Source organism: Rhinoderma darwinii, chromosome 4, assembly GCF_050947455.1.
Source record: "Rhinoderma darwinii isolate aRhiDar2 chromosome 4, aRhiDar2.hap1, whole genome shotgun sequence".
In the NCBI taxonomy this organism is placed as follows: Eukaryota; Metazoa; Chordata; class Amphibia; order Anura; family Rhinodermatidae; genus Rhinoderma; species Rhinoderma darwinii.
In genome coordinates this window covers 267,583,798-267,610,142 of record NC_134690.1, presented here as the reverse complement: position 1 = coordinate 267,610,142, position 26,345 = coordinate 267,583,798, and the positions used below count along the sequence as shown (strand labels likewise).

General features: G+C 40.8%; 1 protein-coding gene across 3 annotated transcripts in view; it reads left to right on the top strand.

Annotated features, from left to right (window-relative positions):
• AGT (angiotensinogen) overlaps positions 1-23,914 on the top strand; it is a 50,454-nt gene extending 26,540 nt beyond the window's left edge. For 2 of the 3 annotated variants that reach the window (XM_075862464.1, XM_075862466.1), the window contains exons 2-5: positions 11,214-12,001; positions 17,874-18,141; positions 18,229-18,379; positions 22,305-23,914. In XM_075862464.1, the coding sequence (XP_075718579.1) occupies positions 11,214-12,001; positions 17,874-18,141; positions 18,229-18,379; positions 22,305-22,496 (1,399 nt within the window). In that variant the 3' untranslated portion in view covers positions 22,497-23,914. The remainder of the gene's footprint in view (positions 1-11,213; positions 12,002-17,873; positions 18,142-18,228; positions 18,380-22,304) is intronic. The other variant, XM_075862465.1, reaches the window with a different exon arrangement.
• Positions 23,915-26,345: the final 2,431 nt, after the last annotated feature.

The window sequence follows — 26,345 nt, the reverse complement described above, 5'->3', positions numbered from 1 at the left end:
GTAATGGGTAGATTCAGCTGCAGCCTGGATCCCAGGCTGGACTTGGTGTGTCCAGATTTAAAATAGGATAAGGGAAAGTAAAATACCGGGTTCTTTGTCCCGGCGCTACGAGAGTAATATGGTTCTATCTTCAATTAGGATTGACACAGAAAGGTGAAGATAAGATCCAAGAAGATTTATTTGTACAGATTAAAACAATGCGTTTCGAGGCCGAACCAGCCTCTTCATCAGGTAAAATACATATGTATTTTACCTGATGTAGAGGCCGGTTCCGGCCTCGAAACGTGTTGTTTTAATCTGTACAAATAAATCTTACACATATATCATGCATATATATAAAAATGTGTATATGTATGTATGTATGTATGTATATATATATATATATATATATATATATATATATATATATATATGTGTGTATATATATATGTGTATATATATATATATGTGTGTGCATATGTATATATATATATGTTACATAGTTACATAGTTAGTACGGCTGAAAAAAGACACATGTCCATCAAGTTCAACCAAGGGACGGGAAAAGGGAAGGAAAAATTTCTACACATAGGAGCTAATATTTTTTTGTTCTAGGAAATTATCTAACCCTTTTTTAAAGCCATCTACTGTCCCTGCTGTGACCAGCTCCTGCGGTAGGCTATTCCATAGATTCACAGTTCTCACGGTAAAGAAGCCTTGTCGCCTCTGCAGCTTGAACCTTTTTTTCTCCAGACGGAGGGAGTGCCCCCTTGTTTTTTGAGGGGGTTTTACAAGGAACAGGATTTCACCATATTTTTTGTATGTGCCATTAATATATTTATATAAGTTAATCATGTCCCCCCTTAGTCGTCTTTTTTCAAGGCTAAATAGGTTTAATTCTTTCAATCTTTCCTCATAACTTAAATTCTCCATGCCCCTAATTAGCTTTGTTGCTCTTCTTTGTATTTTTTCCAACTCCAGGGCATCCTTTCTATGAACTGGAGCCCAGAACTGAACTGCATATTCTAGATGAGGCCTCACTAATGCTTTGTAAAGTGGTAATATTACATCCCTGTCCCGTGAGTCCATGCCTCTTTTAATACACGACAATATCCTGCTGGCCTTTGAAGCAGCTGATTGACACTGCATGCTGTTATTTAGTTTATGATTTACAAGTACACCCAGATCCTTCTCAACAAGTGAATCCGCCAGTGTAGCTCCCCCTAGGACATATGATGCATGCAGGTTGTTGGTACCCAGATGCATAACTTTACATTTATCTACATTAAACTTCATCTGCCAAGTGGACGCCCAAACACTTAGTTTGTTTAAATCTGCCTGCAATTCATGAACATCTTCCATAGACTGAACTATATTACATAGCTTGGTGTCATCTGCAAAAATAGAAATAGTGCTATTAATCCCATCCTCTATATCATTAATAAATAAGTTGAATAATAGTGGTCCCAGCACTGAACCCTGGGGTACACCACTTATAACTGGGGACCATTCAGAGTAGGAATCATTGACCACAACCCTATGGATACGGTCCTTGAGCCAATTCTCAATCCAATTACAAACTATATTTTCTAAACCTATAGTCCTTAATTTACCCATTAGGCGTCTATGGGGGACAGTGTCAAATGCCTTTGCAAAGTCCAAAAACACTAAATCCACAGCGGCCCCTCTGTCTAGACTTCTGCTCACCTCTTCATAAAAACAGATTAGGTTAGTTTGACAACTTCTGTCCTTAGTAAAACCGTGCTGGCTGTCACTTATAATGCTATTTATTGTCACATAATCCTGTATATAGTCCCTCAATAGCCCCTCAAACATTTTCCCCACGATGGATGTTAAGCTTACTGGTCTATAATTACCCGGGGAAGACCTAGAGCCCTTTTTGAAAATAGGCACCACATTTGCACTGCGCCAGTCCCTTGGCACTATACCAGTCACTAGAGATTCTCTGAATATTATGAAAAGGGGGACAGAAATAACTGAACTAAGCTCTTTAAGAATTCTAGGGTGTAACCCATCTGGTCCCGGGGCCTTGTGCACATTTATTTTCTTTAATTTAGCTTGGACCATATCTACATTCATCCAATTCAGTATATCAACGGATATATTAACAGCACTGGCACCGGCTACATCAGCTGCTCTTTCTTCAGTTGTATATACAGAGCTAAAGAACCCATTTAGTAACTCTGCCTTCTCTTGATCCCCTGTGATCAACTCCCCATTACCATTATCTAGGGGTCCTACATGTTCAGACCTTGGCTTTTTAGCATTTATATACTTGAAGAATTTTTTGGGATTTGTTTTACTATCCTTGGCCACCTGCCTTTCATTTTGTATTTTTGCTAATTTTATTACCTTTTTACAGATTTGATTAAGCTCTTTATATTTTACAAAGGCTGCAGATGTATCCTCAGATTTGTATTTTTTAAATGCCCTTTTTTTGTCGTGTATTGCCCCTTTCACAGAAGGTGTAAGCCATGTGGGGTTTAATTTGAGTCGTTTATACTTGTTACCTATAGGAATAAATTTTGCACTATAATAACTCAAAGTAGATTTGAAAATCTCCCATTTATCATTTGTTCCATTATTTGACATTAGTTCTTCCCAGTCTATATTCTGAATTGCAGCCCTCATCCTGGGGAAATTGGCTTTCTTAAAATTAAATGTTTTTGCCCTCCCAGCCTGCGTTTGTTTTTTACAGTATAGGTAAAATGTAACTATATTATGATCACTGTTACCGAGGTTTTCACGAACATTGACATTCCCAACAAGATCTGCATTATTAGAAATGACCAGATCCAACAGAGCTTCACTTCTAGTCGGGTCTTCCACAAACTGGCCCATAAAATTTTCCTGCAACAGGTTGAGGAAATGTCTCACCTTTGCAGTTGAAGCCGAAATATGACACCAATTAATATCCCGGAAATTAAAATCTCCCATTATCACTACAGTACCCGCCTGTGCAGCCCGCTCCATCTGTTTATATAGCTGAACTTCCATCTCCTCAGTTATATTGGGGGGTCTATAGATTACACCAAAAGTAATTTTTTCAGTGTTTACCTCCCTTTCTAGTTCCACCCACAAGGTTTCAACCTCCTCACAGTATTCACCCACTATTGTCTCTTTCACACTCGCCTTCATATCATTTCTCACATACAGACATACACCACCGCCTTTCCTATTTGTCCTGTCTTTCCGAAAAAGTGTAAAACCCTGTAGATTTACAGCCCAGTCATGTGAAGAGTCCAGCCATGTTTCAGCAACACCAACTATATCTATATTTTCTTCCAGTATCAAGGCCTCCAGCTCCCCCATTTTGCTTGTTAGACTTCTGGCATTTGTGAACATACACTTTAACTTGCCTGTCAGTTTTTCACTTTTATTATCAGAAATGTGATTTGACATTAAACCGGCCTTTTTATTTACACTGATGTTTTGTAACGAAAGGATCTCCTTATCTTGTTGTCTAGTCCTCTCCCCACATTCTGTTTCTCCCCCCACCAATATAGTCTGACCCCTCTCTAACCTGGCTACCCCTTTTTTTTCTACATTACTCTCCCTCCTCAGCTCTAGTTTAAATACTCCGCCACCCCAGCTAGAATTCTCTCCCCCAGCACAGCGGACCCCCTTCCATTTAGGTGCAAATCATCTGCAGAATACAGTTTGTACACCAATGAAAAGTCAGCCCAGTGCTCTTGGAACCCAAATCCTTCTCCTCTACACCAAGACTTCAGCCATGCATTTAACTCCCTGAGCTCCCGCTGTCTTTCCTGTGATGCGCATTGCACAGGCAGTATTCCTGAGAATACAACTTTGGAGGTATATATATATGTGTATATACACTGAAGGAAATAAGTATTTGATCCCTTGCTGATTTTGTAAGTTTGCCCACTGTCAAAGACATGAACAGTCTAGAATTTTCAGGCTAGGTTAATTGTACCAGTGAGAGATAGATTATATATAAAAAAAAAAAATGAAAATCACATTGTCAAAATTATATATATTTATTTGCATTGTGCACAGAGAAATAAGTATTGATCCCTTTGGCAAACAAGACTTAATACTTGGTGGCAAAACCCTTGTTGGCAAGCACAGCAGTCAGAAGTTTTTTGTAGTTGATGATGAGGTTTGCACACATGTTAGATGGAATTTTGGCCCACTCCTCTTTGCAGATCATCTGTAAATCATTAAGATTTCGAGGCTGTCGCTTGGCAACTCGGATCTTCAGCTCCCTTCATAAGTTTTCGATGGGATTAAGCTCTGGAGACTGGCTAGGCCACTCCATGACCTTAATGCGCTTCTTTTTGAGCCACTTCTTTGTTGCCTTGGCTGTATGTTTCGGGTCATTGTCGTGCTGGAAGACCCAGCTACGAGCCATTTTTAATGTCCTGGTGGAGGGAAGGAGGTTGTCACTCAGGATTTGATGGTACATGGCTCCATCCATTCTCCCATTGATGCGGTGAAGTAGTCCTGTGCCCTTAGCAGATAAACACCCCCAAAACATAATGTTTCCACCTCCATGCTTGACAGTGGGGACGGTGTTCTTTGGGTCATAGGCAGCATTTCTCTTCCTCCAAACACGGCGAGTTGAGTTAATGCCAAAGAGCTCAATTTTAGTCTCATCTGACCACAGCACCTTCTCCCAATCACTCTCAGAATCATCCAGATGTTCATTTGCAAACTTCAGACGGGCCTGTACATGTGCCTTCTTGAGCAGGGGGACCTTGCGGGCACTGCAGGATTTGAATCCATTACGGCGTAATGTGTTACCAATGGTTTTCTTGGTGACTGTGGTCCCAGCTGCCTTGAGATCATTAACAAGTTCCCCCCGTGTAGTTTTCGGCTGAGCTCTCACCTTCCTCAGGATCAAGGATACCATGAGGTGAGATTTTGCATGGAGCCCCAGATCGATGTCGATTGACAGTCATTTTGTATGTCTTCCATTTTCTTACTATTGCACCAACAGTTGTCTCCTTCTCACCCAGCATCTTACTTATGGTTTTGTAGCCCATTCCAGCCTTGTGCAGGTCTATGATCTTGTCCCTGACATCCTTAGAAAGCTCTTTGGTCTTGCCCATGTTGTAGAGGTTAGAGTCAGACTGATTAATTGAGTCTGTGGACAGGAGTCTTTTATACAGGTGACCATTTAAGATAGCTGTCTTTAATGCAGGCACCAAGTTGATTTGGAGCGTGTAACTGGTCTGGAGGAGGCTGAACTCTTAATGGTTGGTAGGGGATCAAATACTTATTTTTCTGTGCACAATGCAAATAAATATATACAGTGAAGGAAATAAGTATTTGATCCCTTGCTGATTTTGTACGTTTTCCCACTGTCAAAGTCATAAACAGTCTAGAATTTTTAGGCTAGGTTAATTTTACCAGTGAGAGATAGATTATATAAAAAAAAAAAAAGAAATCACATAGTCAAAATTATATATATTTATTTGCATTGTGCATAGAGAAATAAGTATTTGATCCCCTACCAACCATTAAGAGTTAAGCCTCCTCCAGACCAGTTACACGCTCCAAATCAACTTGGTGCCTGCATTAAAGACAGCTGTCTTAAATGGTCACCTGTATAAAAGACTCATCTCCACAGACTCAATTAATCAGTCTGACTCTAACCTCTACAACATGGGCAAGACCAAAGAGCTTTCTAAGGATGTCAGGGACAAGATCATAGACCTGCACAAGGCTGGAATGGGCTACAAAACCATAAGTAAGATGCTGGGTGAGAAGGAGACAATTGTTGGTGCAATAGTAAGAAAATGGAAGACATTTAAAATGACTGTCAATCGACATCGATCTGGGGCTACATGCAAAATCTCACCTCGTGGGGTATCCTTGATCCTGAGGAAGGTGAGAGCTCAGCCAAAAACTACACGGGGGGAACTTGTTAATGATCTCAAGGCAGCTGGGACCACAGTCACTAAGAAAACCATTGGTAACACATTACGCCGTAATGGATTCAAATCCTGCAGTGCCCGCAAGGTCCCCCTGCTCAAGAAGGCACATGTACAGGCCCGTCTGAAGTTTGCAAATGAACATCTGGATGATTCTGAGAGTGATTGGGAGAAGGTGCTGTGGTCAGATGAGACTAAAATTGAGCTCTTTGGCATTAACTCAACTCGCCGTGTTTGGAGGAAGAGAAATGCTGCCTATGACCCAAAGAACACCATCCCCACTGTCAAGCATGGAGGTGGAAACAATATGTTTTGGGGGCATTTCTCTGCTAAGGGCACAGGACTACTTCACCGCATCAATGGGAGAATCGATGGAGCCATGTACCGTCAAATCCTGAGTGACAACCTCCTTCCCTCCACCAGGACATTAAAAATGGCTCATGGCTGGGTCTTCCAGCACGACAATGACCCGAAACATACAGCCAAGGCAACAAAGGAGTGGCTCAAAAAGAAGCACATTAAGGTCATGGAGTGGCCTAGCCAGTCTCCAGACCTTAATCCCATCGAAAACTTATGGAGGGAGCTGAAGATCCGAGTTGCCAAGCGACAGCCTCGAAATCTTAATGATTTACAGATGATCTGCAAAGAGGAGTGGGCCAAAATTCCATCTAACATGTGTGCAAACCTCATCATCAACTACAAAAAAACGTCTGACTGCTGTGCTTGCCAACAAGGGTTTTGCCGCCAAGTATTAAGTCTTGTTTGCCAAAGGGATCAAATACTTATTTCTCTGTGCACAATGCAAATAAATATATATAATTTTGACAATGTGATTTTCTGTTTTTTTTTTTTATATAATCTATCTCTCACTGGTAAAATTAACCTAGCCTAAAAATTCTAGACTGGTCATGTCTTTGACAGTGGGATCAAATACTTATTTCCTTCACTTAATATATCTTACAAAAATATAATTTCATAATAATTTAGTCTCTGGATCTGGACTACTTGCTGGCACCCGTTTGCATATCAATTTGACTGTGTTGGAGTGCTGCTGTCTTTTCTGCTGATATATATATATATATATATATATATATATGAGACTGCATATCTGTAGCACTACGACCCTATAGCTATGGATAGGATTAGATACAGTGACTCAGCGTACATTATCACATATGCTAGGTTTAGATACAGGGCCCAGCCAGCTGACATTGTGGCTTCAGCGCTAGACCCAGGAATAATAGGGGTTAGTGTTAGCTTTTTCACCGGCTAACACTAACCCCTGCCTTAGGAATGGACACTGTCAATCGGCCAGTGGCCATTACTAAGGCGGTAGCAATAAAGTTTTAAAAAAATACAAAAACATAGAAAAAAAACACGCACAACCCTCGTTAACCATTTTATTGAAAATAAAAAAGCTGTCATCTAAATACTCCTCGAATCTTAAGTAGTCCAACATCCGTACCTGTAAAAAAATAAGCAGAAAAACAAAAAAAACCCTATTAGTAACACGTGGTAGGCTTAGATACAGGGCCCCTGTGGGATATTGTCTGTTTAACCCTGTATCTAAGCTTACCATGTTAGGCTTAGATACAGGGCCCCAGCAGACCGTAATCTTATACACTATAAGATTAACACCACATGGTAGGCTTAGATATATGGCCCATGTGTGACCCTGCCAGCTGCACTCTGTATCTAAGCCTACCACATGGTTGGCTTAGATACAGGGCCCATCTGTGATACTGTCTGTTAGACCTGTATCTAAGCTTACTACAAGGTAGGCTTAGGTACAGGGCCCCAGCAGACAGTAACGTTATACTTACCCTCCTCTACGGCTCCGGACGAGGCAGAGGTCCTGACGCCATCCAGCGTCGCAACGTTGTGCGCACAGCGTCATGACGTGGGAAGATGTCAGGACCGCCGCTGCGCTCGGGAATGAGGAGGGTAAGCATACTATTATTACTATAGTAACAGGGGCCCGTTTTTATTACATAGGCCCCAGTTACTGTAATAACTTTTTTATAGACGTGGTGCGGGGGGGGGGGGGGGGGCCTGGCTTCGACCGTTGGCAATTGCAACCACTGCGACCCCTATAGCTAATGTGGCAGTCACCCAGGTATCAGAGGCACCAGGCCAAAAGTCCAGAGCTTGGGCCCCAAAAGCCCGTTGCTAGCGACGCCCAGGGCTGGTCTTACGGGTGTGTGAGCTGTGCGAGTGCACAGGGCGCTGCACCCTCCCAGCATGTACGGGGTGCCACTGGGCCTCTGTTTGTCCTCTGCTCTTAGTTACACACACGGTGTAAATAAGAGCTGAGGAGCAAAAGAGGAGGAAGCTCAGCCTACAGCCAGTTCTGCAAGAAGCCTTATGATCCTGTCAGCAACGAGAGATGGTAAGTTTCTATGTGTGTGTATGTGTCTCTGTGAGTATATAAGTGTTTGTATGTGTATATGTTAGTGTGTGTGTGTGTGTGTGTACGTCCGTGCGTGTGTGTCTCTGTAAGTGTGTGTTCAATTTTAAAGAACAGATAAAATGAAAATATCTGTGCTGCCCCAGATACTCTGCTGCTCCTATATACTGTTGCCCCTATATACTCTGTTGCCCCCTATATACTCTGCTACTCCCATATGCTCTGCTGCCCCTAGATACCCTGCTGCCTCATATACTTTGCTGCCCTTTATACACCCTGCTGCCCCCTATACACCCTGCTGCTCCTATATACTCTGCTGCCCCTATAAACTATGCTGCTCCCTGTATACTCTGCTGCCCCCTATATACCCTACTGACCCTTATATACTCTGCTGTCCCTATATACCCTGCTGCCTCTTTCCATATATTCATATATGGTAATCTACAACACCTTAACCAATTCATGGCAATTCTTCAAAATAATCTTTTTAAAAGTGTCTCTCCAGTTTGGAGGTGCATTGAATAATATATATATATTGTATATATCTGTATATATCTGTGTGTGTGTATGTATAATATATATCTGTATGTCTATATATTTACCTTTATGTATGTATGTACATATTCCAGAATGTGTGTGTGTGTGTGTGTGTGTGTGTGTGTGTGTGTGTGTGTGTGTGTATATATATATATATATATATATATATATATATATATATATATATATATATATATATACACACATATATATATATATATACACACACTACCGTTCAAAGGTTTGGGGTCACTCAGACAATTTTGTGTTTTCCATGAAAACTCACACTTATATTTATCAAATGAGTTGCAAAGTGACTAGAAAATATAGTCAAGACATTGACAAGGTTAGAAATAATGATTTTTATTTCAAATAATAATTTTCTCCTTCAAACTTTGCTTTCGTCAAAGAATGCTCCATTTGCAGCAATTACAGCATTGCAGTCCTTTGGCATTCTAGCTGTTAATTTGCTGAGGTAATCGGGAGAAATTTCACCCCATGCTTCCAGAAGCCCCTCCCACAAGTTGGATTGGCTTGATGGGCACTTCTTGCGTACCATACGGTCAAGCTGCTCCCACAATAGCTCTATGGGGTTGAGATCTGGTGACTGCGCTGGCCACTCCATTACAGATGGAATACCAGCTGCCTGCTTCTTCCCGAAATAGTTCTTGCATAATTTGGAGGTGTGCTTTGGGTCATTGTCCTGTTGTAGGATGAAATTGGCTCCAATCAAGCGCTGTCCACAGGGAGAAAAAGTATAATGGAAAGATTTGCACCTCTTCCGTGTTTTGGACCAACTCCTGTTTTTGGCTTACAAAACTGATGCAAAATAGTGACAAATACTGCCATGTGAAAAACGCCTTAGGCTTCGTTCACAACTGCGTGAGGGCTCCGTTCTGGCGTTCTGTCTGAGCTTCCCATCAGAATGGAACCCTGACTGAAACAAACGTAAACCATAGGTGTCCGTTTGCATCACCATTGATTTCAGTGGTGACGGATCCGGAGCAAATGGTTTCCGTTTGTCACAGTTGTTCAAGGGTTCCGTTGTTTTGACAATGAATAGCGCAGTCGACTATGGTATTGCTTCCGTAAAAACGACAGAACCCTTGCACAACTGTGACAAACAGAAACCATTTGCACTGGATCCGTCAACATTGAAACCAATGGTGATGCAAACGGAAACCTATGGTTTCCATTTGTTTCAGTCAGGGTTCCGTTCTGACGGGAAGCTCCGACGAAACGCCAGAACGGAGCCCTGACGTACATGTGAACGAAGTATTACTAATAAAAGGGCAGGTTAAAACAGCAGTTGGTAGGCTGGGGCTAGATATAGACTTTTTTTGTAGTGAGCGATTAGTCGCTGTCTATAGGAATACATTAGGCTAAAGATACTTATCTTACTACATAAAATAGCTGTGATATTGCTGGGATAACTCCCCGTCCATAGAGAGCTTGAAAATCTCTTTACAATTGCTCCAGTCAATCGCAGCATGTAGCGATTGGAAAAAAAACAAACAAATTGCTAGCAAATTGCTTGTCTGGAGCGTTTTCGAACTACTCAATGCATTTCTATGGACATCGATTTATCGCAGTGATTTTTTAAGTGATATGAATACTGTGTGTAGCCCTAGTTTAATGAATTCCTATTCCTATTTACAGCAACTTATCGCTCACTATAAAAAAGGAGGAGGGCTGCTTAGTATTATCATTGCACACAGATAAGGCTTCTATAGGGTACCAGTCACATAGTTATGTGTAGTGCACCGTGCTGACTTATAGCCTATAGGTTTGTTCACACGCAGAGTTTTCAAGCGTATTTCGGGGCGTAAACGCCTTAAAATACGCCTTGCTAAAGGCTTACAAACATCTGCCCATTGAATTCAATGAGAAAAATGGTGTCTAGCTCAGACGTGGCGGTTTTTTTACACCGCTTTTTTAAAAAACGGCCCGTAAAAAGACACCCCGTAAAAAGGAGCATGTCTCTTTTTGAGATGTTTTTGGAGCTTTAATTGTGTCAATGGAAAAACTGCTTAAAAAACAGCTCTAAAATACACCTCAATAAAACGTTTTCAGCTACAAAAACGGCTGAAAATCAGAGGCTGTATTACCTTGAAAACAGGTTTTTGCGTGTGTTTTTGCGTGTGAACATACCCTATTAGTCACGCCTAGACTATCGGATCAAGCGGGTTGCCCAGCCCCTTCAGCTGCCCATGTATTAGTGAATATGGCCTTTTTCATACTATCTAAAAAGTTCAACTGTAAAAGAGAATGAAAATCCCTATTATGTGTTGTGCTACTACCACATATAATGACTAATTTATAATACATGAAAATGTTTAACTGTTATTAAAACTTGTTTTATTTTCCAGCTTTGTTTTAACAATGCAATTCCAACATATAATGCTATTCTTCACTGCACTTATTGGCTTATCAACATGCAACCGCGTATATGTCCATCCATTCACTTTACTGACTTACAACAAGAGTGAATGTGAAAAAATCCAGTCTGAGGATCAGGGCGCTGAGAAGATGTTCTTCCCTACAGCTATTGAATCAAACAACGTTGAAGAGAAATACTTGAGACTGCAAACAATTCCGGAACCATGTCATTTCGGGATTATTGAAAACTATCTGACATCACTTATTAGTGTTCTTAGTTTTCGGGCTGTTGCTGAATGGTGGAAACTACAGAAAACAGACAGTGTCCTATTACCCTACACTGATTTTTATAGAACAATGGTCTCATTGTATCTTGGATCATCTGGTAACACTTCTATCAGTCTACACAAATTTTTAGGATTTCCACAGCCATCATCATCTACAAACTGCACTTCTAAATTGAATGGTTTAAAAGTAATGTCAAATCTCAAAAAAATTGACAACTGTCTCTATTCTAAAGATTCCAATATCAATGCACTGAGAACGGCGTTCATGTTTGTTTCTCCAAATGTCCCAATGTCAGAGAAGTTTGTTCATGGATTAACCCAAACTGCTGATAACTTCTATGTTCGGGCTGTAGACTTCAAAGATTCGGCCAAGGCTGTCAAATCAATCAATGAATTTCTGAATTCTAAACTGCCAGTAAATACTGAATCTGGATTAACTTCCATTGATGTCACTTCCAACTTCATGTACATTAGCCATGTTCAATTTAAAGGTAAGTTGTTGTTTTTTTCTAGTAATATATATTTCTATTCTTGTTGAATTATATAACAAAATATTCCATTCTACATAACAAAAAAAACTAAGGAAATGTTCAAAGTTAACATTATATTAAACAACATATTATGTACTACAGACACTATGACAAAAGTCAATACTGGAAAATCAATAATCACCCACTAAAACTCAGGAAAATATTGCATGGGAAGGGGAGAGAGAGAAAGGAAAAGAAAAGATAAAATAAAAAAAATAAAAAACATTACTCCTCAAACAGCTACTAAGCCATTTTAAACCAGTTCTAAGATCTTTTTCTCTTTGGAGGATAGTTCCACTATTCATCTGTTCCAGATCTTAAAAAAACAACTTTCCCCTTCCTCTTCACTTAGCGTCAAGTAATATGATCTTTCTAAAAGCATCACTCTATTCCATTCTACTGCCTGTGGGAATTTATAAATGATAACCAATCTTGCCAAAAACAAATTTTTTCTAATTAGTTTGCTACAACCACAGTCTTTCAGAAGGAGGAGCTAAAAATAAATAGCATCGGTACGATTGGAACCTCTTTCAGAATTAATTTAGAAATAGATGCCGCTACTCCACTCCAGTATCTATGTAGCTTGGGACAACGCCACAACAAGTGGATGAGATCCGCTTGTTGTATGCCGCATTTCTGACAATTATCGTTATTCCTTAATCTCATAACCTTTAAGAGCTTCGGTGTACAATAAAATCTATGAATGATCATAAAACAAATCGGTGATCGCGATTTAATGATGCTTCTCCGATATGTTTATAAACTAACCCCCAATCGATCCTAATTCCAAGATACTTATCCCGATTTCTTTGTGATTTAACATGATTTCCTTCATCCCCTAAAAGGAATTTTTTATATATTGAGGACAAAAGTTCTTTCTTACTTTTTAAACATTCTAATGATTGAAAAATTGTAAGAATGAACTGTCCAAAAAGGCGTGTTTAAATTGAAAATTAATAAACAGAACGTAATCATGGACCTTGTACAGTCTCTATAGTTCCGTAAAAGTTTTTAGTTGTGCATTAATAAATAAATGTGATATTCTTGTGATGTGATGCTCTTTCCAAAACAAAGAGTCCGGGAGGCCGTTAAACTCACCAATATTCCTGTTGTCCCATAGAGAAGTGACTTCAACAAAGGTATTAATTTTTTCAATGAGTTTGACAGCATCCCAGACCCGCTGCTGGTTATCATAAATAGGCCCAAGTTCCAAATCAGGGTAATACAGAACCACAGCTTCTAGAGCTTCAAATATATTAGACCATTTGTCCCCTAGTGTTTTCAACAAAAATCTATTACACCTCAGGCCCTCCCAGTCCCGGAACTGTTGGAACTGAGAAGCTAAAAAGTACTTCCTCCAATCAGGAAGTGTAAAGCCCCCTTTTGTTACTAGTAGGGAACAGAGTATTTAATGCAACTTTTTTTCGGTAAAAAAAACATTTTGATCAGTGCAATTTTTGCAGCTCTAGTAAGAGTTAACTTATTCCATGCTTTAACTTTCCCACTCACAGATGCAAACAGAGGAATTATATTCAGTGTAATGTAGTCCAGAAACGCGTTGTCGTTCTAATAAAGAGTACCTTTGCAAAATACCTTAGAAAACCCGTTCTTCTTCCAAGTCTGGCTCCGTTACGGCATTTGATACTGCATCTTTTACTCATCTCTATAAACAGAAGAACATCTTCTGCGTATAATGAGATTTTATCGACCTTATTACCCATTTGAAAACCAACTATATTCTCAGAGGTTCTTCTCTACATTGCCAAAACCTCAATTACTAAAGTAAATAAGAGAGGAATCTCACCCCTCCCTAATTTTGAATATAAGCCAGGAAAACGTGTCTACAAATTGCTAAGCATTGTCCAGCTCCCATTTTGGGAGATCTTTTACAATGCAGCTGGTAGAAGCTATAGGACACCCCCACAGGTTAAGAATGATGAAAGTGAAGTGAATGGCAATTCAATTGACAGGATCACACAGTGTGTATTTGACGCCCAACATCACACAACCCCCCCCCCCCACAGTGTGTGTGAGGGGGTGCTCACGGCTGATTCTTCAAAACAGCTGATAAGCGGCTATGAACGATCAGCGGCGCCCGTGCATACTCCGCTGCACAAAAATAGGATACAGCCCTGCTGCACACACTACACACGCACACAGTTATGCTGCGCTCGCACACACATAAGCTCTGCTACACGCACACAGCCCTGCTGTTACAGCAGGGGGTTACAAGAGGGGGGGGGGCCGCGAGAGAGACAGACACACACATACCTTACCTGCAATGCGGCCGGTCTTCAAAATAGCGCCGGCTTTCCCCCTACAAACCAGCTTCTATGTAGGGTTCACTCTTAGGCTGGGTTCACACGACCTATTTTCAGACGTAAACGAGGCGTATTATGCCTCGTTTTACGTCTGAAAATAGGGCTACAATACATCGGCAAACATCTGCCCATTCATATGAATGGGTTTGCCGACGTACTGTGCAGACAACCTGTCATTTACGCGTCGTCGTTTGACAGCTGTCAAACGACGACGCGTAAAAATATAGCCTCGTCAAAAGAAGTGCAGGACACTTCTTTCAGACGTAATTTGAGCCGTTCTTCATTGAACTCAATGAAGAGAAGCTCAAAATTTACGGCTGTCAGAGAAGCCTCGCAAAATGCGAGGAGGAGCATTTACGACTAAAACGAGGCAGCTGTTTTCTCCTGAAAACAGTCTGTCTTTTCAGATGTAAATGCCTGCTATCGTGTGCACATACCCTTAACTGCGCTTGCGCAGTACAGAGTGAGACAGCAGAAGCACAGGATGTAAGGAACGGGTCTTGTTCGTGATGTCCTATGCACTGTAGCTGCCCTATTCCATCTGTGTATGTGTCGTTAAGAGACACATACACAGATGAACTAAAACATGGCAGCCCCCAGTAAAGTGTTAGGCTGGGTTCACACGACCTATTTTCAGACGTATACGAGGCGTTTTTTGCCTCGTTTTACGTCTGAAAATACGTCTCAAATACGTTGTCAAACATCTGCCCATTACTTTCTATGGGTATAACGCTGTATTGTTCCCACGACGCGTAATTTTACGCGTCGTACGGCAATTACGACGCGTAAAATTACGCCTTGTAAAAAGAAGTGCAGGACACTTCTTTGGACGTTTTTCTCATAGACTCCAATGAAAACAGCTCCAAAAACGGACGTAAAAAACGCCGCAAAAACGGCGCGAAAAACGCTGCGAAAAATGCGAGTTGGTCAAAAAACGTCTGAAAAGCAGGGTCTGTTTTCCCTTGAAAACAGCTCTGGATTTTCAGACGTTTTTGGTCACTACGTGTGCACATACCCTAAATAAAAAAAAAAACCGTGTGTGCAAAAATTAAGTCAAAATAATATTTTATAAAATAAAAACACAAATTAATAAAAAAAAAAAATTCATGACACCTTTCCTTTAAAGAGGCTCTGTCACCAGATTATAAGTGCCCTATCTCCTACATAATCTGATCGGCGCTGTAATGTAGATAACAGCAGTGGTTTTTATTTGGAAAAATGATAAATTTTGAGCAAGTTATGAACAATTTTAGATTTATGCTAATTAGTTTCTTAATAGACATGTTTTCTTTTTACCAACTGGGTGTAGTAAAGAGAAGTGTATGACGCTCAGTTTTCTATTAAGAAACTAATTAGCATAAATCTAAAATTGCTCATAACTTGCTCAAAAATTATCAGATTATGTAGGAGATAGGGCATTTATAATCTGGTGACAGAGCCTCTTTAAACCGCCCCTGGACTTGCACATTACACACAAATACAGCGGAAGCTTTATTAACCCTCCACTTCCAAAACCTCTCTGCTGTAACCCTTTCACCGCCATACAGCTGCAACTCTCTCTCCCTACACCCCTTTTTGTGTACAAGATTAACCCCTTAGTTACAGGGACAGTTAGTCAGTTGGGGGTGTGACATAGAAGCGTGAGTGTACTCTATTTTATATGTATGTTTAGGTAAGTGGGTGGGTGTTAGTATAATATTGTAATATATTGTACTAGTACTGTGCCATGTGTAGTATTACTATACTTAATCCATATTATGTGTAGTGAGGTATACAGATACTATACCATATATATATATATATATATATATATATATATATATATTTACTGTGCTGTGTATTTTGTGTTTTTTATTTAAGTGTGATTACTGTTAGTTAATAAATCTTACTTTTATTTACTATACAATTATGAGTCACCGAGTACACACACACACACACACACACACACACACACACACACACACACTTAGTAGCAAGGCAAGTAGATAAGCGTAATACAAGGAAACGGGTAGGGGATATAGGCATAACCCTAGTGACCCTAATATAAAGGAGATAGTAATAGTGGGTGAAACTAGAAAGTGAACAACATTAAATATGACCCCTTTAATACTCAGGAAAACCTAAAAATGTAAAATAGAGCCTCCAGGGGGAAAACTGCTAAAAATGCAGAACACAAGTCATATTATGGCCAGATATAATGTTATTCCTCATGTACACACATATGACAGCTTATGTTGAAAAGTCACATGAAAGTACAGTTACCCGGCAGCAAAATTGTGCAGCCATAAGGGTCTACACATTAATTGCTGCACGATTTTGCAGGTACACAGCAGTTTTACCTGCAACACCGTACGGCTATTAACGAGCAATTAGATAACTGCGCCAATCAGTGCTGGTACGGTTTTCGACCCCATCACGGCCAGGTTAATGCTGTTACATGGCGCCTTACATTTTCAAGTTAAATTTAAAGTATATTACAATTCCATGAAGCTAGCAACAGAAACTGGTACTGTGTAACATACTTGATAAAAATAAAATGCTTTGGTATAGCTTAAAAATATAATAAATGTAATTTTTTGGCATCTTAGTGGATCTCATAAATGTAATATCCCAACCTAATATCGCTGCTTGAGTAAATTAAAATGAATCCGCTATTAGTTTTAACAGCGGTGCATACCGTGCAAAGACAAACAATATGGTAATTTTGGAAAGGGAGAACACTCAGCAATTGTAATGAAATGAAACCGTATTTATGTTAAACGGAACCTGTCACCTCCGTTATGCTGTCCTCACTGAGAGCAACAGAAAGTAGTGACAGACATGCTGATTTTAGCGGTCTGTCACTTAGGGTATGAGTCAAAAACGTCTGAAAATACGGAGGGAAAACAGCTCCTGAATTTCAGACGTATTTTAAGCCACTCACGATTTTCGCTGCATTTTTTACGGCCGTTTTTGGAGCTTTTTTTCAATAGTCAATGAAAAACAGCTCCAAAAAGGTCCCAAGCGGTGTCCTGCACTTCTTTTTCGTGGCCGTTTTTTAACGCGGCCGTTTTTCAAAACGGCCGTGTAAAAAAACCGGCCCGTCGGAACAGAACACCGTTTTTGCCATTGAAATCAATGGGCAGATGTTTGGAGGCGTTCTGCTTCCGGTTTTTCTGGCATTTACGGCCAAAAAAACGGACAAAAATAGGCTGTGTGAACATACCCTTACCATATAAATGTGAAGACGTTCTGGAGAACTTACATTTTAATCTTTACAGCTGCTAGAGATCCAGAGTACTCATGAGCCGCTTCTCCCGCCCAGCCACCGCTGATTGACAGATTTCTCACTATGCACAATAATAGGGGGCAATCTGTCAATAAGCGAAGGCTGGTCGGGGGGAATGGCAGCTCATGAAATCAGCATTTCTGTCACTAATTTATACTGCCCCCAGTGTGGGCAGCATAACCGAGGTGACCTCTTCCATTTACAGATACTGTGCACAGGCTAACAAGTACTTGTTTTAATTCAGGTAAAGTGCCTCAGTCTTTCTTAATACCAAACCATCAACCCTTCTGGACTGAGCCAAGCAAGAGTGTCATGGTTCCCATGATTTCAGTATCAGGAATATTTCAGTTCATTGAAGATACCAAGAAAAATCAGTTCATAATAAAGATTTCCCTAAGTGACACTGATTTCCTACTGTTGGTCCAGCCAATAAATGGAAACACCCTTGAGAACATTGAGTCTTCCATGCAGTGGGAGACATATGGTACATGGGTGAATGGTTTAATAACAAGGTAAGTCGTGACAGTACAAAATACCACGCTTTTGGTGGAGAATTTGGAATCATTCCTGTATTGTAAATAATCGTTACTGTTTTCCAGATACAGATACGTCAATTTATCTTTACCAAAACTGAAGATAGAACGGTCATACAATAGTCAAGATATTCTTCCCAGTTTGAATGTGCCAGAACTGCTTGGAAAAAATGCTGACTTCAGCAAAATGAGCAAAAAACCGATAAAAGTGGGAAAGGTAACGTTTTCAAAAAAAGTTTATAAGATTATCTATTTCGATCTCACCTGTAATCAGGGCCACCATTAAGGGTGTCTGGAGGCGCAACGGAAAGTGGCGGGTGGGTGAGATGCAACTTGGAAGGGCCTTTGTGGAGGGGCAGGGCAGAGACAGTAGATGGGCAGGGGCTGTATTTGGGAATACACATAATAAAAATTATTGAAAATGCTGCCTTCACAGAGGGGCAGCAGCTTCAGGAACTCCCTGACCTCCCTCCCACAGTCACTTATTCCCTAAGTTGCAGTGCTGCCTGCTGCTTCTGGCTCCTGCAGTCTATAAGATATCCTACCGCCACGGTACGCCTGGATGAAGTCTCTGCCTCCTCCTCACACGCGCCACGCACGTCACATGTGTAATTCAGACCCCAAAATGAACTCCAACCCCTGACCCCAAAATTATTACAGACCCCAGACAAAATCCCCAAAATACTTCTGACCCCAAAATCAATTCAGACCCCTACATTAATTCTGACCTTAAACCAGACATATATACATTCAGACCTCAGACCCCCCAAAAAAATTTATACCCTAGACAAGACCTTAAAATTCATACCAACCAGTCCCTTATATATATTCAGCATCCAGACCAAACCCCAAAATTAATTCAGACCCCAAACCCAACCCTAGATTAATTTAGACACAAGACCAGACCCTATATTAATTCAGACCCCAAAATTAATTCAGACCACAGACCTCTACATTTATTTTGACCTTAGACCATTCCCCACAATTAATACAAACCCCAAAATTAATTCAGTCCCCAGGCCAGGCCACTACATTTGTTCTAACCATAGACTAGACATATATACATTCAGACCCCAGACCAGACCCCTTAATTAATTCAAACCCCAGACCAGGTCACTAGATTTATTCTGACCTTAGACCAAACATATATATATACATTCAGACCCCAGATCAGACCTCAAAATTAATTCAGACCAGGCCCCTATGTACATTCAGACCCCAGACAAGGCCCCTATTGAGTCTAACCTTAAACCAGACTTATATTTACATTCAGACCCAAAAATTCATTTAGACCTGGTCCATATATACATTAAGCCCCGAGACCAGACCCCTAAATTAATTGAGACCCCAGAACAGGTCCTAAAATTAATTGAGACCCCCCCAGAACAGGCCCCAAAATTAATTCAGATCCAGACCTCAACATTTATTCTGACCTAAGACTAGACCTCTCTATACATTCAGACCCCAGAGCATGCCCATAAATTAATCCAGACCAGGCCACTAGATTTATTCTGGCCTTAGACCAGACATATATACATTTGGACCCCAGCCCTACATTAAAATTAATTACGACCAGGCCCCTATATACATGCAACCCCAGACCAAAGCCTAAAATAAACTCAGACCCCTAAATTAATTCATACCCCAAAATTAATACAGACCCCAGATCACACCCCTAAATTAATAGACCCCAGACCAGGCCACCAGACTTATACCACCAGATTTCTATAAACATTCAGACCCCAGATCAGGCCCCTAAATTAATTCAGACCCAAGACAAGGACACTAGATTTATTCTGACCTTAGACCAGACTCATATATACATTCAGACCCAAGAACAGGTCCCTATATTAATTCAAAACCCAGACCAAGCCCCTCATATAATTCAGACCCCAGAACAGGCACCTACATTTATTCTGACTTTAGACCAGACACCTATACACATTCAGACCCCAGACCAGACTCCCCCCCCCCCCCCAAAAAAAAATATAATAATTCAGACTCCAGACCACCCTATGTACTTATTGCTCCCGGGTCATTTTGCCTCACCACTATCGGGTACCTTGAGCTCCTCAGGCGGCTACGCATTTTAAGGATAATTTATTTTTATTTTTTTATACTGTTAACCACTTTATTTCTTTTTCCAAACAGTAGAAAGCCCCCTTAGCGCTCCTCGCACACAGTATAATGCCCTATTAGTGCCTTACTGCACAGTATAAAGCCCCCATAGTGCCCCATATAGTAACATTCCCCCATAATGCCTCCTAACACAGTATCATACTCCCCTAGTACCCCCACACAGTATAGAGCCCTTAACGTGTCTCCCCACACAGTTAAAATCCCCCATTGTGCCCCCATAGTGCCTCTTATACACAGTATATTGCCTCATAGTGTTTACACACAGAATAATTCCCCATAGTGCCTCCACAGACAGTAATATGCCCCCACAAAGTATAATGCACCAGTACTGCCTCCACACACAGTAGAACACCCCATATTGCCTCCCTACAAGTATAATGCCCCTATAGTGCCTTCCTACACTGTATAAAGCTATCCACCACCACAGTATCATGCTCCCATTGTTCCCCCGCACACTGTATAACTCCCCCATAATACCATCGAAGAAAGGAACTGCAGCACTCAAGATAATCCAAAGAAGTGTATTTGATTTATTCACCAAGCATAAAAACACTTGCAACGTTTCAACCCATGAATGGGTCTTTATCAAGCATGGATGATAAAGACCCATTCATGGGTTGAAACGTTGCAAGTGTTTTTATGCTTGGTGAATAAATCAAAAACACTTCTTTGGATTATCGTGAGTGGTGCAGTTCCTTTCTTCAATTGCATATTGATTGTCTCCCTTGGACGTGGGATTCTTTACTGCGTGCACCGCCCAGGTTTGGGGAGTTGTCCTTTCACACTGAAGAATTTTTTGTGGCTGTGCTGCCGTTTTCTTGAATAGCCCCCATAATACCCCCATAGTGCATCCCTACAGTGTAAAGCCCCATAGTGCCTCCCACACCATATAAAGCCCACATAGTGACTTCACATCAGCGTTGTCTTCCCGTTGAGGGGTTCCGTCAGAGCCACCTCTCAACGTAAAGGCAAACTGAAACCTTAGCTTTTGTTTGTATCACCATTGAGCTCAATGGTGACGGAAACTGCGCTAATGGTTTCCGTTTGTCACCGTTATGAAAGGGTTCCATTGTTTTGATGGAGTCAATAGTGCAGTCGACTGCGCTATTGATTCCGTCAAGACAACGGAAGCCTTTCACAACGGTGACAAACGGAAACCATTAGCAAAGTTTCCGTAACCATTGAGATCCATGGTGATGCAAATGGAAGCTAAGCTTTCCGTTTACCTTTCCGCTGTGGAGTTCCCCCGACGGAAAGCTCAGACGGAACCCCTCAACAGAAAGACAATACTGATTTGAACAGACTCTAAGATGCCTCAGGTGGTTTGCTGTGCCTTTATCTTAAACAACAGTGCTGGATAATAGGTTGAAGTAGATGCACTTAAATAATTTTTTTCCAAACGTGCTGTGTTATTCATGTTTTTTTTTACGGATGTTTTTCATAATATAGCAGTTGTATCAAGAGACGCTTTTTATAAACGTGCTATATTATTTTCTCGGTAGGCTAGTAACACTAATAAAGATATAATAGATATCCAAACATAGCTAAAAATGTATACTATTCAATCATCTTATTTAACTAAATTATCGTGATTTACATCTCCAGGTTAGCAAGTGCTTGATATTGGTCAGTCACAGCCTCTATGTTGTATAGATCCCATGCAAGTAATGAGGAGATTTAACATCTTTGGCCATACACATTAAATAACACTTATTGTCTGACAGTTATGTCTTATGACTTCCCATGTTCATGTCAAAGGGGAGAGGAAAAATCCAACATGCCCAATCCATCTTTCACCTAAAATCTACCACTGAGAATGAGTTGGGTGGCTGCCATACACATTAGATCGTTTACCAATCCTGCTGAAATTAACTGCTTTAGCCAAGTTTTGTCTAATGTGTATGGTCACCTTTAAATTATGTTAAAGGCAGATTTTCAATTTTGTGCATGTAGTAGATCTTATAGTCTTGAGGCTTAATTACAATCCTGTGTTGTTTTCCTAGGTTATTAACATGGTTGATTTTGAGTTGGAAGAAAGTGGTGCAGTTCCAAATGGAGAAAACGATGTCCCAGAGATCAAAGAAGAGCCAGTGGAAATAAAGTTTAATAGACCTTTCATTCTGGCCCTGTGTGAAGGGACTACAAAATCATTACTTCTGTTGGGAAGAGTAGTACACCCAACAGATGTCATTTAATATCAGCTTTGACATTTTTAAAAGTTTGCAAAAATTCTTAGATAAAGGGCTTTTCCAGTCCTATAAAATTGATGTCCTATCCTCAAGACAGGCCATAAATATGTGATAGGTCGGGGTCCGACTCCCGGCACCCCTGCCGATCAGATATTTTGAAGGGGCCACAGCACTTGTACGAGCTCTGCTTCCCCTTTATTTCTAGTGTATTGTATTGGTGCTTCATGGATTTACAGCCTTTTCCCATTCAAGTGAAAGGGAGAAGGCTGTAATACTGTGAACCCACGCTCCAAGTGTGTCAACGATTCACAACATGAAGTAGAAATGAAGGGGAAGCAACGCTCGTACGAGTGCAGAGGCCCCTTCACAACAGCTGATCGGGGGGGGGGGGGGGTATTGGGAATACTAAGGATAGGCCATCAATTTTATAATACTGGAAAACCTCTTTAACATATAACTAGTGATTTGAATGGAATGTCCACATTGAATTACAGCATGGCAATGTATTACAAGTGACAATATTCAGAAGTGCAGTATGAACTTATATTCTACATATAACAAATGGACATGGATTACATTTCTCTACTGTTAATCACTTTAATTATATTAGGAAATTGAATAATCAGCATTCCCCTTATATAACGTTCATTTTAGCAACATTTCAAGGAAAGTTTCATTGTAAAGGAAAAGGTGAAATAGATATGAAAATTGCAATTGTTTGTGCAATTCCGTAACATGTTCTTTAAATTCAGAGCAAAAGTGGACTGTTCAATAAAAGAAAATTTCCACCCAAAATCTTATACAGAGATATTGAAATTGTTCTGTTCTGCTTTGTTGTGGCAGATATTTTAAAAGAGACAACATGAATTAAGTTACAGGATCTGCCACCATAGGGGTTTCCCAATATTTTGAATTAGTTCTACAGAAACAAGTAACCCACTGTCCTTTTTATTATCATGTGCTGAAAAGCTCATTTAAGGCTATGTTCACACAGGGTATTTTGCCCAGTTTTTTGACGCGGAAACCGCGTCGCAAAACTCGGCAAAAACGGCCCGAGAACGCCTCCCATTGATCTCAATGGGAGGCGTCGGCGTCTTTTTCCCGCGAGCAGTAAAACTGCCTCGCGGGAAAAAGAAGCGACATGCCCTATCTTCGGGCGCTTCCGCCTCTGACCTCCCATTGACTTCAATGGGAGGCAGAGAAAGCGTATTTCGCACTGTTTTATGCCCGCGGCGCTCAATGGCCGCGGGCAAAAAACGGCACGAAAATCGCCGCGAAAATCGGCGTGCAGGGAGAGGAATATCTGCCTCAAACTTCCAAACGGAATTTTGAGGCAGATATTCCTCCTGCAAAATACCCCGTGTGAACATAGCCTTAAAGTGACCACCACACCCACAGAACAGAAAATACCAATACTTTTAAAGGGAATGTGTTGCCAGAAAAACATGTTTTTTTAAAAAAAATTAAACATTTAGTGTGTGGGTGATTAAACATTGTTCAAATTATTTATTTTTTTTTGCACGAGTCCAGGAAATATTATAAATTATTTCTAATTTATAATACTACCCATTTTTGGTCACTAGATGGAGCTGTTCCCAAAATTGCAGCATTGCAACATTGGGTTAAAAGCCCTCGCTCTAGTGAGCTCTCAGCATCCCCCCCTCCTTTATCCTGGCTAGTGCCGGGATAAACGAGGGGTTTGAACGGTGTAACCTCCTACACTGTGTGTCGCCATTTTTTGAGCTAACCCACAGTGTAGTAGGTTTACATACAGTAGTAAACACACACAAACACGAACATACATTGAAATCTCTTACCTGCTCCTACCGCCGCGGCTCCCTCCGGCCCGTCCGCTCCGTTTGCTGCCGCTGGTGCAAGTGCACAAATCCGGAAGCCGCGACCGGAAGTAGTAATATTACTGTCCGGCCGCGACTTCCGGTCCACAGGAAAATGGCGCCGGACGGCGCCAATTTCGAATAGGACTGTGTGGGAGCGGCGCATGCGCAGTTCCCACACAGACGCCGTACACTGCAGTCAATGGGACGGGAGCCGTTCGCAGTCCCTATGGGACTGTGGCTGCCGTATTCCATGTCTGTATGTGTCGTTAATCGACACACACAGAAATGGAACAAAAAATGGCAGCCCCCATAGGGAAGAAAAAGTGTAAAAATAAGAAAAAGTAAAACACAAACACACAGATGAATATAAACGTTTTTAATAAAGCACTAACATCTTTAACATATAAAAAAATAATTTGTGATGACACTGTTCCTTTAAGTAAAAAAACAAAAAACAGAGAAAGTTAAACATTAGATATCGCTCTAACTTTTCATGCCATTTTTCAGTTACGGATTAAAGTGTACCTACAATTATAGAGAAAAGTTATTACAGTACAGTGGTTTGAAAAATAAACGCTTTTCCATACAACTTGTTTAGTGGATTCTGCATCTAAATAGAAGCACGGACTCGCTACGGGCTGCTCAGAACTCTACAGTTGGAGACAGAGCGTCCTGCTATGTCTCCTAGGCTCCCGCCCCTAGTACGGAAGCCAGCACTGTAGAATCAAATGACATTCTACAGTCCCGGCTCCTGTGCTGAATACGGGAGCCTAGGAGACATAGCAGGACGCTCTGTCTCCAACTGTAGAGTTATGAGCAGCCCGCAGCATGGGCTACAGAAGGTCAGCACTGCTGATGAGAAACAGAATCCACTAAACAAGTTATATGGAAAAACAATTATTTTGCAAAATCCTGCACTGTAATTGTTTTCTCTATATAAATGTTGGTACACTTTAAGAATTTTCTGGAACTCCCTAATTTTTTTTGTTCATCATGCGGTTTGTGTTTCTGAGTCACATGATGCTGTGACATGATTCTGTCATGAAAATTAAAATGTGCTTATCATTTATATGTTCAAGTACAAAAACATCAGACATCAGCTGCAGGAGAAATATGTTAGTGAGATCTGTAAGTAGCTGAGTGAATGGCAGCAATGAGGGCTGAGGGGCCACTAAGGATGCCCCCCCACATATGATGCTCCATCTTGATTAACGTTCATCAAATAATTATGGTTGAACTATAACGGGTTGATGCTTGGAACCCCCTGTTTATTACTTAGCAGAGAATTACTAGAAAGGGCATGGGTAATACTACATTGGGAAACTGTATGGCTGCTTGTATATTCCCGTTACAATATCAATTGATGACTGGGATTTTTAGCAGCCTCACTCATGGTAGTCAGTTAGAACAACACCTTTAGGGACAATGCACATGATGTGTATCACGTGCGGTTTTTCCGCTCGTATTTGTGTGTGGCAAAACCGCAGCGTAATACAGTACCAGAATAGTCAATGAGATTCCAGGAAATCTCATGTACATGCTGCGGTATTTTTCTGCACGTAAATTGACCTGCAGTGCGGATTTATAAATCTGCAGCATGTCAATTTATCTTGCGTTTCCGCTTGCGAATTGTACATGACTAGTGCTGAGGGAAATTGCACCAAAACCTGCAGCACGAAAACATGCTGAAAAACGCATCAAAACTTAAAAACCGCACCGAAAAACGCATGATTAGGTGCGGTTTTTACCTGAGAATTTAATGCGTATTGCTGCGGTTTTGGTGCATATTTTCTGCAGCAAAATAGGCAACGTGTGCATGTAGCCTTAACATCATCTTCTCCAAAATCTTGTCTTTTATCAAGCCTGTTCATCTATAAATAGAATAATTAGTACAATATGGCAATAAGCTTAATTCTGTGGGATACCCATAACATGACATTCTATCTAGCACTGATTCTCTTGCAATATCATTGGTTCACTTATAGGTTGAGCTCACACGGGACGGATTCACTGCATA